Source organism: Myxocyprinus asiaticus, chromosome 24, assembly GCF_019703515.2.
Source record: "Myxocyprinus asiaticus isolate MX2 ecotype Aquarium Trade chromosome 24, UBuf_Myxa_2, whole genome shotgun sequence".
In the NCBI taxonomy this organism is placed as follows: Eukaryota; Metazoa; Chordata; class Actinopteri; order Cypriniformes; family Catostomidae; genus Myxocyprinus; species Myxocyprinus asiaticus.
In genome coordinates this window covers 13901966-13921373 of record NC_059367.1, presented here as the reverse complement: position 1 = coordinate 13921373, position 19408 = coordinate 13901966, and the positions used below count along the sequence as shown (strand labels likewise).

Sequence of the window (19408 nt, the reverse complement as noted above, 5' to 3'; positions counted from 1 at the left end):
ATTAACAACATTTCTATATGTTACCTTATACAAATAAGCACATTTTGGGAAAAAAATTAACATTTAGAACCTACAATTCTATAAGTTGAAACATGAAGAAAATATGAGAATGTGACATAAATTGGAGGCAGATTGTTGCTATCTTGTGAACAAAATATAAATAACATGACTTGAAAACCATGTCATGCCAATAACAGCCAGTAGATGACTGTAGCCACCTACTTTATAGTCTGATGCCTTGTTGTAACCTAATTTAATATTTTAAAACAAGATATACATTTGGATATATATTTAGAAATTATCAAACTATTATTTGTCAAAGTTTAGCATTTAAAAATTGATTTGAAGTGTCAGTTTTTGTAGTTTATGTCATTATGCTTGTCATCAAACCTGACCATGGTGTTACAAAGAGAAGACACAGAATAAGCATTTTTCTACAAATAATTAATTTCAGACATAAAAATGTAATAACTACTAATAATAAGTAAATGCATAATAACGTCATGAAAATGAACATAAAGAAACAGAAATAAGCTGCAAAATTCTGAAAATTCAATTGGAGTATAAAACAGAAAAATCAGAGTAAACATTTTGCAATTTCAAAATTTCTGTAGTAAAAATGTATATGTGTGTGTGTGAGAGAGAGAGAGAGAGAGAGAGAGTCAGATTGCTGTCATCAGCTGGAAAACAACAGATGTCTTGTAATGCTAACAATGATGGCAAAAGATGGCTGTAGAGCTCCACTTATTGATGCCCTGGTTCTGTGTGTGTGTGTGTGTGTGTGTGTGTGTTCTGCACTGTGAGCAGAGGTGGGTAGAGTAGCCAAAAACTGTACTCAAGTAAAAGTACAATTACTTTAAAAAATAATTAATCAAGTAGAAGTAAAAGTACTAACATATTACTTGAGGAAGAGTAAGAATCTATCCAATTAAAAGAGTACTCAAGTAGTGAGTAACTCGTTACTTTCACAAATGACATAATAGACGTTAACTCCCCTATATTTCATTACATAATACACATTTAACTTGTATTACAGAATTATTATTATTATTAATGGAAATTCTGTCATCATTCACCATCATGTTGTTCCAAACCCGTATGACTTTCTTTCTTCCATGCTACACGAAGTAGATATTAGACAGAATGTTTGCCTGAGTCACTATTTACTTTCAATGAATTTTTTTTCCTCCATATTTTGAAAGTGAATGGTGACCGAGACTGTCAGTCCCTAACATTCTGTCTAACATATTTTGTGTTCCACATAATGCAAAGCGTCACACTGGTTTGGAACAACATGAGGGTAGGGCAATGATGACAGAATATTAAATTATGGCTGAGCTATAACTTCAATGGAATAGTTCACCCAAAAATGAAAATTCTCTCATCATTTACTCACCCTCATACCATTCCAGATGTGTATGACTTCCTTTCTTCTGCAGAACATAAATTAAGATTTTTAGAAGAATATTTTAGCTCTGTAGGCCAAAATGTTGATGCTCCAAATAGCACATAAAGGCAGCATAAAACTCCAGTAGTTAAATCCATATCTTCTGAAGTGATATGATAGGTGTGGGTGAGAAACAGATATGCAGTGTTTTCTTTAATGCTGAATGTATTAAATTATTTTTTGACAAATTATTACTTGATTAAAATAACATAATAACATATAGAGAGGCAAAACATACAGATCCATTTTAAAATGTACTCTTTATTTGATCAAATGTGTTTACTCTTTATATTAACACGCAGTATATATTAAAAATGACAAACAGAATGAAGATTTATTGTATTAATATATTATTAAATCAGAATAATAAGTAAGGCCCAAGTATTTTAAAAGTTCATATGTGATGTTGTTTCTGTGACAGCCCCAGAGATCCGACGCTTTGTGTATATGTCAGTGTCCAATTCACTCACTCACTTCGTTCACTCACTGCTGAGATATAGTGCACTCACTGCCATTCACTATATAGGAAATAGTGAATGAGTGAACGATTTCGGACACAGCCACTCTCTTCGCCATATGATCGCCTCGCGCCCGCACATCTCTCACGCGCGTGCCCCACGCACCTCGCTGTGCATGCGCAGAAATGCTGTCTGTTCGCGCTCCAGTTGTCAATCACGCGAACAGCAGAGCCAAGGCATTTATTTACACTTAACTTGGATGTTTACATGGATTTATAGTTAATCCGCCTGAAGTAGCTGCGATAGTTTCCAGTACCCACGCGAGGGCACGGGATAAATGCGTAAATACAGCTCATGACATGCGGGACGTGGGACAAAGCGCACTGATATATTGCTGCACTGATTTAAAAATTTACACTTAAAAACTGATGTCATAAGAGCCCAGTTACAGAATCACCCTGAAAATTACCATCACATTTACACAGAAAAGCCTGTGTTAGGATTAGAGCCAAATCTTACCTCAGCGTGCTGCCTTAAATTGGAGCTGTGATTTTAATCTTGAAATATCCACTTGTCTTGGTGTTAAATGAAGGCATTGCATGATGAAACTATTCTTTTTTTCACTGTGCGGAGCGAAGAAAGTGTTTAACTTTGAAGAGTTTGATGCTGCAGCAGTGACTGAGTGACAGTCTATGACAGCAGTGCACGCCTCTGTGTGAACTTCCGCTGTTGTAAAAGTCCCATTCAGTAATCTCTTAATAAATTATGCATTAATTAAAATTAAACCCAGTAATGTAACGACAGGAATGCCACCCATTGTAAAGTAAAAGTAAAATTTAATTAGCAATTTACTTGAGTGAGAAGAAGTACCCACTTTTAACCCACTGTCTCGCCAGTTCATGTTTGCGTGTGTGTGTGTGTGTGTGTGTGTGTGTGTGTGTGTGTTTTTTCCTGCATTGTGGCTGATTTATTGATTGTATTTGACAGATCAAAAAAAATAAAATAAAGACATAATAGTTTCCACTAACCATAATAAGCTTCCTTAAGGTACATTGTGTCCCATTGCAATCAGTGCTGTTTGATTCTAGATTATCTCAACGTTTCAGCGAGTTTACGATCATTTCGTCACATATTCTGCATGGAGAGGAGATGATGCCGGACAGAGAGACTGGGACTGGGTCTATCCCATTCATTTTCAATGGTCAGTCAATTTTGGCCACGAATACCAAAGGTGCCGCTTTTTTTGTTTTAACGACCACTTATCGAATCATGCCCAATTTATTTTTTATTTTTATTTATTTTTTTTTAACGTTCAGATGACAAATGGAGGAAAAGTCACCAAGTCTTGTACTGCTCAGATAAAGGAAACCATTTTTATAAAAATGTTTCAATGTATTTTGGTCAAAAATGACCAAATACCATAGGAGGGTTAAATGAAAACGTATTAGTGTGGACGTGGCCTGAGATGTGGTGCAATGGTCAAAGATGTCCATCTAGCGCATGTTTACATAGAAAAGCTATTTAAAAACAGTGCAGACGGATTGAAAAAAGTGTTCTGTGTGAATGACCCCTTAGAGTTTGGAAAAGAGCTATAATCACTTACCTTGTATAGTTTAATCAATTGTATGTAATCTCTCCTGATCATGGGTATTGATATTGTAATGTTGAAGTGGATTGTGTACCAATTTTTTTTCACATTTCTCTTCCAGCTGGAACAAAAGCAGGTGACACCTCCATTCAAACCTCAGATCACAGACGACTACGGTTTAGACAACTTCGACACACAGTTCACCAACGAACCCGTGCAGCTCACGCCAGATGACGAGTAAGTATTAAACAAATGTATCCTTATGCCAGTGCTTGCAAGGCAGCAAAAAATATTGTTAAAGTTTTAGGTACAGTTGTGGCCAAAAATATTGGCACCCTCGGTAAATATGAGCAAAGAAGGCTGTGAAAAAAATGTCTTTATTGTTTATCCTTTTGATCTTTCATTCAAAATATTCACAAAAATCTAACCTATAATTGAAGTAAACTAATTGAAGGGGGGGGTCTCATATGAAGTATTTTTCTCCAAAACACATTTACCACAATTATTGGCACCCCTAGAAATTCTTATGAGTAAATATATCAGAAGTATATTGCCATTTATATTTTACATTTTTTAGTACACCTGGGTGACGAGGAACATGAAATGACCCACTTTATATTAGGTGGCCTTAACTACTATGTACTTAACCATTTGATACAGTGTACTTATTATGTACATACATGTTGTTGAATTGTAATTGCATTTAAAGTACCTGCATTTAATTACATTTGTAGTTACACAGTTAACTTTACCCCTAACCCAACCCTTACCCCAAAACCTAACTCTAACACCTTATCCTAACCCGAACCCTACCTTTACTCCTAAACCTACCCGTACCTCAACCTCAGTATCAGAAAATGTTGATATTTTGCAGAACAACATGTAGTTACACAGTAAATACATAGTCTTATATGTATTTAATGATAGTACATAGTAGTTAAGGCCACCTAATATAAAGTGTGACCCATGAAATTGTTCAGCCATAACTTACTGTTTGACAGGGGTATAAAAATGAGGTAACACACCAAATGCCAAATTCCCCTAGTCGTCCATCACAATGGGTAAGACCAAAGAATAAAGTTATGATGTGCAGCAAAAGGTTGTTTAGCTTCACAAAATGAGAAGTGGTTATAAGAAAACCCATTTCCACCATCAGGGCAATAACTAAGATGTTCCAATCAACTGGAGATGTTAAGAATCGGCCTGGAAGAAGACATGTGTCTATATTGTCTCCACACACGGTGAGGAGGATGGTTCGAGTGACCAAAAATTCCCCAAGGATCAGCTGGAGAAATGCAGAAACTAGTTGGTTCTTGGGTGTCAGAAAGTCTCCCAAACTACAGTCAGACGTCACCTACATCACCACAAGTTGTTTATGGGGGTTTCAAGAAAAAAACTCTGCTCTCATCCAACAACAAACTCAAGCGTCTTCAATTTGCCAGACACTACTGGAACTTCAAATGGGACCGGGTTCTATGGTCAGATAAAACAAAAATATAGCTTTTTGGCAGCAAACACCAGAGATGGGTTTGGCACACACAGATAGGTAGCCATATGGAAAAGTACCTCATGCCCACAGTTAAATATGATGGTGGATTTTTAACATTGTGGGGCTGTTTTTATGCCAGAGGTCCTGGACATCTTGTTCGGTTACATGGCATCAAATACCAACAGATAAAAACCTGACTGCCTCTGCCAGAAAGCTTAAAATGGGCCCTGGTTGGATCTTCCAGCAGGACAATGATCCAAAACACACATCAAAATCAACACAAAAATGGTTCACTGACCACAAAATCAAGGTTCTTTCATGGCCATCCCAGTCCCCTGACATGAACCCCATAGAAAACCTGTGGGGTGAACTAAAGAGGAGAGTCCACCAGCGTGGACCTCAGAATTTGATGTATCTGGAGAGATTCTGTATGGAGGAATGGTCTCAGATCACTTGCTATGTGTTTTTCCAAGCTTATTAGGCATTATAGTAGAAGACTCAGAGCTTTTATCTTGGCAAAGGGAGGTTGCACAAAGTATTGAATAAAAGAGTGCCAATAATTGTGCCACACATATATTTGACAAAAATATTTGTTGTTTTTTTTTTTTATAAAAATTTTGTTGCATTTTCAATTGTTTGATATCCATTAGAGGAACGATCAAAAGGATAAACAATTAGACATTTTTCATAGCCTTCTTTGCTCATATTTACCAAGGGTGCCATTATTTTTGGCCACAACTGTAAACATATGTTATAGGCTTTGGCTCAGTAAAACTGTTGCATCTGAATCGCTTTGCCACATCTTGTTTTCTGTTGGCTGTGTATGAGAATCAACACACAACGCAGCATCATCTTTGTGGTGTAAAGGCGCATATATGGTTAAATTTATACAGGAAAAAAAATACCATTCACAATTCAGTGTGCAAATACATGAAAGATAGAAGACCAATCCAAATTCAGTATGCAAATATTAAGATGAAGTCAACGCTGTCCATTAGGTTTTGAGTGCCGAACATTCTATCATGTAAGTGAATGAACAATTTGCAAATTATCTACAAACAGAGTTCATATTTAGGTTTAAGGGTTTATAAATATCCCTAAACAGAATGTTTGAGGTACTGTATATCAATACAGTGCTCTCTCGCAAGCACTGTAAATATGTTAGTTTTTTTAATGTGACATTTTTAAAGGATCATTAATCTGCGACAAAGGAATCACTTCACCTATTTTCCAGATATCTGTTCGGTTGTTAAAACCATGATGCGATTGGACTGTTGTTTGGTAAAATCAGTCCAGATTTATGAAAATACAAATTGGCATCTCCTTACACAGTGTAACATCTTCCAAATGGAAGTTAAAGTCAGTCATCACTTCTGCAGAATCCATCTTAAGAGTGATTGTGTAATCATTTAACGACTTCAAAGTTACACTACCAGAAGATTTAAGCATTTAATAACGGGGCTTTCCACTCAAACTCGATTCTGGTGGTCAGGATGGTGAGGTTTATGTCTAAGATACCCCTTCAGAAGTAAATGGTTTCACCATCTGGAGGCTATTGTCAAGAGGTGATGATGTCATATGGAAACTTTCCCTCCAGAGTTTCTGATTGCTTTACAGTATGAGGTGTGCCAAAAAGGGCCACACTGAAAGGAAGGACAGAAAACAGCTCTTAAATGGCTTAAACCTGATGCCAAAAGGCTTTGAAAACCACAGATTCAAATAGAAACTGGCTTTAATCAGTGTGAACTGAGTTCTAGGGGGTCTTGAAAGCATTTCAAGACCCATTGAAAAGCATTGAAAGTCTTTTCTTCAGTCCCTCATTCATAAACCCTGTCTTTTTGAATACCAAGAAGGTGATTAAAACAAGTGCTAAAAATAAGAGAAAGGCAAGTCAACTCTGTGCATAAAATGTTAATATATTTGATGGCTTATGGAAGGCAGAGGACTTGGATTAGGGATTGGGGGTTAATGCATTGCATGCCTGAATACATTAGGGTCAATTGTTGTGGCCTCACCCCAATTCTTTCAAGAGATTCTTCAGACATTCCAGTCATTCTGCGAGGGGAACAATCATGCCAGGCTTTGAGATGTATTGTTCTGTAGAGGTGTATTTTTCTGGAGAGGGACTCTGGTCTTCACAATGACTTTTGTATCTGGCAAAATTTGTTACTCTGATTTGATCCATAGAGACAGGCAGTACTCAAACAATAAAGCCAATTCCTGTTTTTACATTACATGCAACTTCGAAAATGCAGCTCAGAGAGAGAGACGAAAGAAAAAGAGGGCAGCATCTTTGATTAATGGTGTGATTTGGTACTGTGAATGATATTTATCCCTTAGTGCAAGAATTTGAAGGCCATGGGCATACCAAGATGCAATCTGCAGCCTTTTTTTAATTATTTTTATATTTTATTTCTGGACCTATATTGGTAATATTTTTTTAAATGAAACTGAGAGTACTATGCTCTCCTACTAATGCTTAATGCTATGTTTGCTTAAAGTATAATACAATTACACAAAATATTTATTCAAGAAACACGCAAGGAAAGATGATGAGGAATGATGGGCACTCCAATTTTGTGGAAATCGGCAGCACTTTCTGTGAAGTTCTGCGTGCGCAGATTCCTTTTGGGCCTGGCTATGGGTTAAAAACCTACCAGCATTATGAATGAGGCGATCTGATATCTTTGCTCGCTATGTATCAGAAGATGCACCTTACGTTGCATTTGTTCTCGTTGAAGACAGCCCTTGTTTCACAGCAAAAACAAAAAAAGTTGCATACACAATCAGTTTGGTCTAGAAGCCGATTGAAGTCAAATTGTTGGTAAACCTGCCATTCATAATTAGCAGAAAGCAAGTGGGCTGCAGTCTGATGAACTGACAGAGAGTAATCTATAGAGCCATGGCGGGTTCTTAGTTCAATACGAGATTTTCCAACCCGGCTTCAAAGGAACGCAGCAGCCAGACACTTCAAAAGCAGAACGAGCTCTGGAAAAGCCTGACGTCCCACACGATGGAGGAGAGGAGGGGAGGAAGTGATGGAAGCCTTTTTTGTGTGAGGGATCTGGCAGTCGAAAAAAGTGGGGGGTTGGGGGGTGAAATCCTTCCTTGTAAGAGACTTAGTCTTTTGGATTAAAGGAAAGTGCGTCCAGCATGGGCTGAGTCTTGGAGCTGAGCGGAAAAGGATGAACTGGAATCCACTGCGGCTAGAGACATTTCTTTTTTACACTGCACAAACGGCTTATAAAGGGAAATTTGTGTGCCCAGTAGATGCCAATTATTCTGATGTTTTTTTGTTTTTTGAAGATCTGACTATTAGTAGTCTGGTTTTAAAAGAATGTAAATGAACTCACAGGCCTTACATATTATATTCTAAATGGTTAAAATCTTAAATTTTTTTCTTTGTTCTCACCAGAGCTAAAACTTTCTAAGCTTAAGGTTTCAGTTATGTTCACTAATGTCATCCGAGGTTTTCATTGTCGTTCCAAAGTAAGCGGTAATAGAGAGCATTTTCGAGTCTCAGTTTTTGCTGGAGGACAACACAGTATAAATGTAGCAAAATCAATGCATTTTTTAAATGAAAACATATTAGTGTGGACGTGGCCTAGGTCTTAAGTTAAAAAATGACAAGTTCAATTTAAATCTATTCTAAAATCACATTGGTAACTAAACAGATAATATATTATAGAGGTAGGATGTTTCTGTAATGCAGCCCTGGGAGGGATGCTACTCTCTTAGGCCACGTCCACACTTATCTATTTTCCTTTAAAAACTCCCTTTTCAGTTTCCTAACATCATCGTTTTCCAATGTATGCTGTTACGGAAAGCTTTTTTGCAAGTCTCTGTCAGACTTTTCATGGAGGAAACATTGAAAAATCAATGCGTTCTCAAACAAAAACGTATTCTTGTGGATGTGGCTGTTCTATAGTAAAACTGCATTGCTCATACTAATAAATTCTGGTTCACTGAAGAGCATTTCAGATTGAAGTAGTACCTCCATCCACTAAATGTATACGTCTTTATATTTTTTTCAATCTGCCAGATTATAAATATTTCCTTAGTCGGGTTGCTCCAATACCAAAATTTTGGCTTCAGTTCGATACCTGCGTTGGTACCTCGGTATCGATACAAAATCGATACTTTGGCAACAAATAAATAGCCTCAGGCTTCTGATGAAATTACAGAGAAAATTACATATTTAAAAGATCTGCATAAAGTCTTGCAGTTAAAAATTCTGTTTTCCATTTTCATTTTTCTGGATTCCATGTTTTATGTTTTAATTATATGTTATCATATAAGTGTTATGTTTAATCAAATGAAAATATAATAATTAATTGTCAACAAAAATTGCTATTTTATTTTTGGTCAAATAAAATGTTGCACAACAGAGCTTCCCAGTGTTCATGTTTTTTAGTGTGCTGATATTCAGTACACTTGCTTTTGTGATATTGCTTACATATTATTATTATTATTGTTATTATTATACAACCTATACAACAATTACTATGCAGTGTGTGTTTAAAAAATTATTTTTATTAATTAGTAGTATTAATGCTACTATTTTTATAAAATAGTAATATTTTTCTTTCGCAATGTCTTTGATTTCATGCATTCAGTTGAATAGAGCTTTTATTTTCGCAGACATTTGAGTTCCGCTTGTTTTTGATGGTTGTTTTTAACAAGCTCCCTATTCCAAATTAAATTTTGAAATACTCGTGAGTTGAAATCTCAGAACTGCACTGGAAAAGGAGTTTATGTGAGTGTTCACATCCGCTTATACACTAAACACACATTATGAGCATCACGTGCATTCTCTGTTTGTTTGTCTGTGTGTGTGTGAAGTACATGACAGAGACAGCAGCACCTCTCATTCATTCTGAAATGTGCAGTGCATATTATTTAATGAAATGAAATCCTTTCACTGTTTAATGATCACACTTGGCCATTTCAAGATTTGAATTTGATTAATTGTCAAATTGTCGTTGATTTTATCTAAAAAATGTCACATCCCTTAAAATTTTGCTAATAGCAACATACTATAATGTGGCAACAAGATGATATCATAATGTTTTTCATTTTTTGGTATCACGATATTTTGTTAGTACCGGTATACAGCACAACCCTATCCCTTAGTATAATTTATATATTTACTTAGTATAATTTTTGTTATACTATTATTATACTTTATTATACATTCTACTGTTACTAAGGTAAATGCTGCCTTCAAGTAATGTTGTAATTATCATATTTATGTTGTTCTTTTTCTTATCCATCCTCTTTGAAATGAGCTGCATCTGGTCATTCTTTTTTTAAACAACATTTGTGCAATTAAGAGGATTGTTTATTTTGGTCAGTGCCCAAAATGTCCCTCTTTCTTTGTTTCTTCCTCTGTGGCATCACATATTCCCCCCTGCACTCCCTTTGAAACACGAGCTTGATATTACAGCATAGAGGTGTCATTCATGTTATTTTAGTCCCTCCCCACACACACACAGTAAAGTGGCACTCTGGGGACTTTAGTCAAATAGACAGCACAAACACAATTCAGCATTGAGCCCAGTTCTGGTGAAATATCAGTTCTTACAGAGCTTGTTGGAGAGGAGAATTGTCCTCTGCAGACCGTGCTTGACAGAAAGTGATAAATGAGTTTTGAATCGTCCCAACATTACACCATAGAAGAGGTGGTGCATTGCAGTAATGAGGTATCCTCAACAGGCTAATAAAATAGATCAATAGATTCTTGAGGCTCTTAAGGATTAGCCAGAAATGCAAGAGGTTTATGATTTCAACAAGACTGTTGCCATCTCCTTAGACCAGTGGTTCCCAACCCTGTTCCTGGAGGCCCCCAACACTACACAATTTGGATATCTCCCTAATCAAACACACCTGATTCAACTCATCAGCTCGTTAGTGGAGACTCCAAAACCTGAATTGGGTGTGTCAGAAAAGGGAGATACACTAAATGTGCAGTGTTGGGGGGCCTCCGGGAACAGGGTTGGGAACCACTGCCTTAGACATTTAAAGGATCATTGCTGCTGCAGAAAATAGCCAAAAGATGGAAGACACCACTAAAACTCTGAATTGGATTCTAGCGGAATCCTGTCTGCCCACTGCTGTAGTAAAGGCCCCTCTGTGGTTAACCAGCCCCTTGAAGCAGACAGGGAAAGGCTGTTGTTGTTTTTACTGGGCAGGCTGCATTGTGTTGCATTTATGCACACACCAGTTCTGATTTCACTGGCCACCTCAGTACACCTAGAGCTGATTACTCTGAAGGTGTTGCATATTTAATTATGAATGAGCTGGAATGGAAACACATTTAACACATTTAATGCATGGATTTGTATTGTACTTTAGTACAGTCTTCTACTGATGCTAAGTTATACACAAAAGAATAAAGCATGCTGGGTGGGAAGTTTCAGATTCTTTATCCCAATGAGAAAAATGAGACTAGGGGAGCATCACTATGCCTTGCATAGCCAAAGTTTGGCATAAATAAAGGCAAAAATACTGATCCACTTAGTAGCTTATTCTACACAATTAGTCAGGAAGGTTCCCAAACAGCTATTTTCTATGTGTGCAATAGGCATACAAGAACATATCCTATCTACTTGAATGGAGAAAGACCAAAATCTCCAAAACTGTTTGTCAAAATTACGTAAAGGATAACTTACAGTCAGTCGGTCATTATCGCAAATTAAACCCCAACAGGGTGGTCAGGACTCTGACAAAGCTGATTGTAACCCATGGTGCTTGGGCCCATCATTGCTGCTTGCAGCTATATTTGTTATTATTATTATTATTATTATTATTATTATTCTTTTGAAGGTTTTCAGTACTTTTGGGGTACTTAACATGTGTGAAAACTCTTGAGATTTTGCACACACATCAGAGTCGTCGGCCATTTGGGCTGGGCAAAGTTGCATGGGGGGCATGCAGGGGGGGCTCTGTAGCACCCCCATTTTCACCTACAGTCACCAAAATTGGTACATATATAGTTCTCATCAAGCCGAACAACTTTCATACTCAGTCATTAGCTCCGCCCATCAGGAAGTCATTTTGGATTTTCTGAAAATCACAGGCTCTGAACTTTTAAATACTCCTCCTAGGGGATTCATGTGACTGGCACTAAATTTGTGCAACATCATGCCAAGACATTGTAGATGCTAAATTGCAAACAGATTTTTAATATTTTGAATGGTGTTGCCATGGCAAAGCAATACATTTATGGCAAAAAATGGTAAACAGGAAGTGCCTTATATTGTCTGTGCATTTTGATGAAAATTCAGCTGTATGTTTGGTAATGGGGATGATTACATTGATGCAACTATTATGGGTCACGGTCATAATGCCACCAACTAGCAGCAGGAAGTATGGCAGTTTTAACAGACTTTGAAATAGCCCTCGTGTTTACATGAATTGCTTCAAAATTCTTTAGATTAATGTCAAGACACTACTGATGTAAAATTGAAAAGGAATGTATGATGTCTTAAATACTGTTGCCATGGCAACACATTAATTGTTATTATTCCTTTCTTCCTATATTTGGGTGTTTTTAAGGCACTTGGCATGCTTAAAATTTCATGAAATTTTGCAAACACATCAGAGTCATCGGCCATTAGGACTGGGCATAAGTTCACACATAGGCATGTAGGGGGGGCTCTGTAGTGCCCCCTTTAAAATGGGCATGCAATGGGGTCTCTAAAGCACCCCCATTTTCACCTAGAGTCACCAAACTTGGTACATATATTGTTCTCATGAAGCCGAACAACTTTCATACTTACAGTCATTAGCTCACCCAACAGAAAGTCAGACATTTTGTATTTTCTGAAAATCGCAGGCTCTGAACTTTTAAATACTCCTCCTAGGGGATTCATGTGGCTGGCACCAAATTTGTGCAACATCATGCCAAGACATTGAAGATGCTAGATTGTGAACAGATTTTTTATATTTTGAACGGTGTCGCTAGGGGTGTAACGGTTCTCAGTAAAAAAACGAACCGTACGGTTCGCCAACCATGGTTCGGTAAGCATTTGCTCCATGGTTCCTCTCTAGTTTAATAACGTATCTGGATCATACAGTTTGTTGAAGAAAATAAAGCGCAAAATAGACATGCGCAATTGTAACCTCCGCTAATGCACCTGTATGGCTCTGTAGATGGACACAATCTGCCGGTGTTTCACGTGGGTCAACTTTCTACAGTGAGAAGCTGTCCTATTAACTGTTAGTATGTTAAATAAGTTGATGACATCACAGTTCTGCACGCGTTAGTTGGCAAAATGGCAAGCGGAGAAAACAAGCCGCAAGAGAGAAGCCCCTGCATCACTTAAGTCTCCTGTCTGGGAACTTTTTCTTTATGCAGTCAATTACAACAGTGATGGTCAAAAAATGTGTACAACACAGGCACTGTTTGCAGACATTGCTCAACGTGAGTGCCGTATACTGGTAATACATAGATATTTGATTAGCTATTTATGCTGACATCACCCGAGGATGTATAGCGCGTGGTGCGTACAGAGCCGCTAGTGAGCCCGAAACTGCACACAGACACACTCCCTTCCGTCTTTAAACAGGCATTCGGTGCTAGTTCAGACAGACATGAAACAAGAACTAAAGCACTTGGGGTGTTCATAGCCAAAGTTATGTTGCCCTTACTCCGTTGAGGAAGATGTGGAATTTACGTGTATTATTAAAATACTTGAGTTGCGTTATGACATCCTTTCTCATATTCATTTTAATAGCAAGTTTATTTCTTCTATAGTGACATACAGATTCTGAATGTTGAATATACATTGAGTTGAGTTTGAAATGCACTTTATGTTGATGTATGTAGCATAATAATGCAGGTATTAATTTAAAATGCTGAGTTACTAATTAGAGAAAGGTTTTTTTAGTTAAAGACCCTAACAAAAATTAACCATGGTTGTACTATAGTAATATTGTAGTAACCATCACTGTAATAACAAGGACTGTTGTCACCATGGTTTTCTTAGCAGAAATTATGGTTTTGATAGAATTAACCATGGTTTTCATGTAGTAATACTGTAGTAGACGTATAGTAAACATGGTTTTACTATAGTAATATTGTAGTAGCCATGAATGAAGTAACAATGACTGCTGTCACCATTGTTTTTTTGGCAGAAATCATAGTTCTGATACAATTTACCATTGTTTTACAACAGTAATACTGTAGTTTCAATATAGTATCCTTGATTTTACTATAATATTGTAACTATGACAGTGACCATTTTAATTTTGTGGTTAGTATGATTTTACTACAAATACAATGTTTAAACTATGGTTACTGTAGTAAAACCATGGTGATTTGTAGTGAGGGCAAATCTCTTGAAGTGTCTGTTACCAAATAGAATATTTTTACTTTGGATTTGGCAGTAATATTATTTTCCCTGAACATAACAAATACCAAAGCGTACCGAAACCGTGACTCTAAAACCGTGATACAAACCGAACTGTAATAAATTTTAACAATTACACCCCTAGTGTCGCCATGGCGAAGCAATAAATTTATGGTGAAAAATAGGAAACAGGAAGTGTCTTATATCTTCTTTGTGCATTTTGTGATTTTGATGAAAATTCAGCTGTATGTTTGGTAATGGGGCCTGATCACATGGATGTGGCTATTATGGGTCATGGTCATAGTGCCACCAACTAGCAGCAAGAAGTATGGTACTTTTAACAGACTTTGAAATAGCTCTCTTATTTTTATATGAATTGCTTCAAAATTCTTTAGAATAATGTCAAGACACTGCTGATGTAAAATTGTCAAGGGATATTTGATATCTTCAGTAGTGTTGCCATGGCAACACATTAATTGTTATTATTCCTTTCTTCCTATATTTGGGAGATTTTGATGCACTTGGCATGCTTAAAATTTCATGAAATTTTGCACACACATCAGAGTCGTTGGCCATTAGGGCTCGGTAAAAGTTCACGCATGGGCGTGTAGGGGGGCTATGTAGCGCCCCCTTTAAAATGGGTCACCAAAATTGGTACGTATACAGTTCTCATCAAGCCGGACAACTTTAATAATTATAGTTATTAGCTCTGCCCAACAGGAAGTCGGCCATTTTGGATTTTTTGAATATTGCAGTCTCTGAACTTTTAAATCCTCCTCCTAGGAGACTGTCACCACATTTAGACAACATTATGCCAAGACACTGAAGATGCTAAATTGTGAACAGATTTTTTATATATAAAACGGTGTTGCCATGGCGAGGCATTAAATTAATGCCAATAAATGGGAAACAGAAAGTGTCTCATATTTTCTGTGTGCAATGTGTGATTTAGATCAAAATTTAGAGGTATGTTTAATCTTCGGGGCTAATCACATGGATGTGACTATTTTGGGTCACGGTCATAGTGCCACAACCTGGCAGCAGGAAGTGTGGCTCTTACAACAGACTTTAAAATAGTCCTCTTATATTTACCCAAATTGCTTCAAAATTGTTTAGAATAATGTCAAATGCATGTGTCCACCTAGCATTGTTTTCCGAAAACCACCGGGCCCGTGGGCCCTTCATCGCTGCTTGCAGCTATGTTTGGTGTTTATATTGCGAAAATGAATGCCTGACTGCTCATTATACCATTTATTATACAATTAATTGCCAAATAAATAAATAAATGAACATGAAATATTGATTTGAGTTTAAATTATTGTGTTAACTATTGAAGTAGGAGAGATGACTCACAATACCCAGTGAAATATCACTTTATCTCTTGATGAACAGCCATTATTCAGAAATATCAGACAGCTGGATGGCGTGATTGACCAATCAGAATCGAGTATTCCAAGAGCTGTGTAGAGTTTCAATAACATTTAAAAAAAATGTCAAATGTCAAAAAAAAAAAAAAAAAAGAAAAACATGACATCAATGGTATTATATATTTTGCTGCTTTAGCTTAAATCACAATAATAATAAAAAAATTTTGAGGCTGGTCCATTTAATGCATAAATATGCAGCTATATTTGTGGCTCTCAAGCCATCTTTTGCGGCCCGCGTTATGATTTCATCATCAAAAATATATTTATCAATAGCCTAAATGTGTATGAATTTTGATGTGTCCATTTTCAGGAGTATTTTACTGTAGTTCTCCGTATAGGTGAATCACAGCACAGCTAGAGAGGAAAATAAACTACAAAAGGATGCAATGAATTAAATAAACATCAAAGAATAATTGATGTAACATGAGAGCGGCGGCCAGTCTGCGCACGCATTCATAGAAACAGTCGCTGCGTCCGAATATCCTTTCCTACTATACAGTATAACAAAAAAAAGTATGCCAATGGAATAGTACTGTATGCCAGAATCCTCAGTATTCATGAAGCAGTATATGAGAAATACCCAGATGACCTACTATTTCTGGTTACATTCTGGGTGCGTCTCAATCAGCTCCTTAGCTTCTTATTTCATGAATCAGTATATTGTGAACACGAATTCAGGCACTGGCAAGGGTGTTCATCCACTGAACATTGGAACACTTATGACTTAATTACCTGATAATGAGCTTGCGCATTCAAGCACAGCTGTTATTAATCAACACCATCGCTGTATAAATGACACTATCGTTCATTTTCGTTGAAGATAATCATACGTACAGTGATATTATGAGAGATAAATGACATTAAATAAAGAAATACAAATATAAAGGAGTGTATTTTAAACCTACTTTTATGGATTATGGATTAAAGACATTAAACAACTCTTTTAAAGAGAAAATAAGTCTTTGGCATCATATTTACACTTGTGCTCATCTTCTAATGATATGAGAGACTTAAGAAGACATGACAACGTTTCCGGTAAGGGAACATATTGAGCAGTGATGCTCCCTGGCTTTTAAGGTGCAGTGTGGAATTTTTAGGGAGCCAAAATTTCAGTGCACTAGAACAATTTTGCGATTGAGACAGCCCTTCAAATGGCTGACTCCCTGATCAGTGCCCTGACTACTGAACTAGGGAGCAGATTGAGACGCACCCTCTGTCTTTCTAGCAAGTCAGTCCACTCGTCGGCCATCTTTGGAATGCTCTCAGGCAGCTATTTTTCTATGTAAATAAGTGGCATAAAAGAGCAGCTCTTATCTACTTGAATGGGGTAAGATGGAAATTTGCAAAATGGTTGGTCACGATGGTACGATCAAAGAACATATTTCAAATCAGCAGTAACATCTGACTACCCTGGAATCATAAATTGTGCTTCTTTACATCAGATTACACACACAAAAAAAAAAAAAACATTTTCTCGGCTTGTATAGCTAACGGACATGCGCATTCTCGAATTGATTGACAAGCGATGTCTGTATCTAAAAGGTGATTGGCTCTTTTACCTGTAAGGTGGGACTTCCTTTCAATACCCTTTGACGTTCCAATTTCTCCAATTAATTTTAATAGAAGTGGCCCATCTCTGGTGCTCATCATGATGACAGTCGTAATAGGAAAAACATCCTGCAATAAATGTGTTGAAATGCCTTCACGTAAATGCTTATTAGTGATCTGTGTTAAACGCAAAAGATGAAATTCTTTGCAAAATGCTTTGAGAGCAAAAAACTAACAAAAAATTAATGAAATTGTCCCCATATTCTGGAAATACACAGTTGCATTGTAACTCCAACATTAATAATGTTTGTTTTCTCTCCTCAGGGACGTGATAAAGAGAATAGACCAGTCTGAGTTTGAGGGATTTGAGTATATTAACCCTCTTCTGCTCTCCACTGAAGAAACCGTATGAGGGAAGAACACGGCCGATATTTATCTTCCTGCGACTCTACGAGACTACTGCAGCTGAGTTTACCTCAGACTATGTGTTTGCAAAGACAGCAGGATGCCCCTCTTTTCCTGTGTTAAAGACAAAAAGTAATACTAATACTTCAAGATTCCAATTCTCCCCGAGTTATTTTGGGGTTACACTGGAAGAATAAACAACTGGAGAAACTTTGCAGAAAACAAACTGAACTATTCCCCAAATTTCAGTCATTGATTGTCTTCCTGCTTCCCAGCATCCTCTTTGATTTTGATGCCCATGTTTGTGTGCGCACACTGTTGCCTGGACCTCAAGTAGGTTCCATCATTGTGTGCCTGCATCCATCAGAGACTACATTCCCCATCAACCCTAGCTAAATATGACAGTTCTAACTTATGTGCACTTTTATTTTCGGTTCAACTTGTGTTTTGATTCTCTTTAATCTTGTATGAGGTGCGACCTCAAGCAAAACAAGAATGTACAATGTTTAAAGGTAAAAAATAAATGTTAAAACTTGTATTATAGTGTAGGTAGCCAATCAAAGAATTTATGGTGCCTTCTATGATGCAAGTGGCACATTTTAATTCATGACCATGATGGCTTCATCCACAGTGGGTAGCTGTGCTTCAAACAGCTATGATGCTTTTAACCATTCATGTTGATTTTACTGAGTAAATGGAAGACAAAATGTTTTTGTTTTTTTTAAGAAGTGCCTCAAAGATACAAAATTTACTATGCTCCAAACTGCACCATGTTAGACCTGAGTTAATTTTTCAATGCATCATCCAATATGAATGTGGGCCGCAGGTGTGATTTTTGCATAACACAAATACATTGATACAAATTTTATGTTGAAACCTGCAATCCGTTAAACAATGCTGTACAAAATTTAGTACCACAAACATGAAGGTTGGCCACTGTATGATCTTAAAGCCCAAAAACCGACAGTTTATTTTATTACAACCACACACTAAATTACACAAATGGCTGTTCCTCACTGCGATGAGAGTGTTTTGTGTTGTTGTAATCATGTCAATAATTATCATGTGATCTGTCATTAGCGTGCTGTTGAGGGTTAAGAGTTCGTGTACATCATGTTGTCACTTATGTGGTGGTAAAATTGTGCAACAGAATCTCAAAAAAAGTGACAAAATGTCACATGACCTGAATACAGGATTCAAATTCCACCCAATACAATACTCAATAGGAAAAGACTGTTGGCATAGAAAGTCAACCTTTCCAAACCATTATATAATTTGATGACAAAGGCTATGTTCGGAATGGAATACTAGCTTACTGCTTAATGAATACTGTGACGTATACACTGTATTCTGCTTTCTTTTTTTCAATAGTAAGTGAAACAATGAGCCGAAGTAATTTGGATTGTTGTCACATATGAGTGGGATTCAGTTATCATCCTGGACATAATATGCAAGGCAATTGAAATATTGTGGATATTTATTTCAATTTTGTTTAAATATGCCTAATATAAATGAGTAGAAAACAGATCACAGCTGTAATTACTTTCGTTTCATTCATCACACTGGAAATGTGAGCTCATTGTATTGTGCTGTTATTCACTGCACATTTTTGTAAATGGAGCAGGTCATCCAAGTATCCCATGCATACTGTACACAGTATACATACTGCAAAGCTAGTAAGAGAGATTAAGTT

At 36.8% G+C, this 19408-nt stretch overlaps 1 protein-coding gene across 6 annotated transcripts in view; it reads left to right on the top strand.

Annotated features, from left to right (window-relative positions):
• The window catches only part of LOC127414530 (protein kinase C zeta type-like), a 190045-nt gene extending 171462 nt beyond the window's left edge, over positions 1-18583 (top strand). For all 6 annotated transcript variants that reach the window (XM_051652617.1, XM_051652616.1, XM_051652622.1 and 3 more), the window contains 2 exons: positions 3615-3730; positions 17635-18583. In XM_051652617.1, the coding sequence (XP_051508577.1) occupies positions 3615-3730; positions 17635-17722 (204 nt within the window). In that variant the 3' untranslated portion in view covers positions 17723-18583. The remainder of the gene's footprint in view (positions 1-3614; positions 3731-17634) is intronic.
• The last annotated feature ends 825 nt before the right edge of the window (positions 18584-19408 follow it).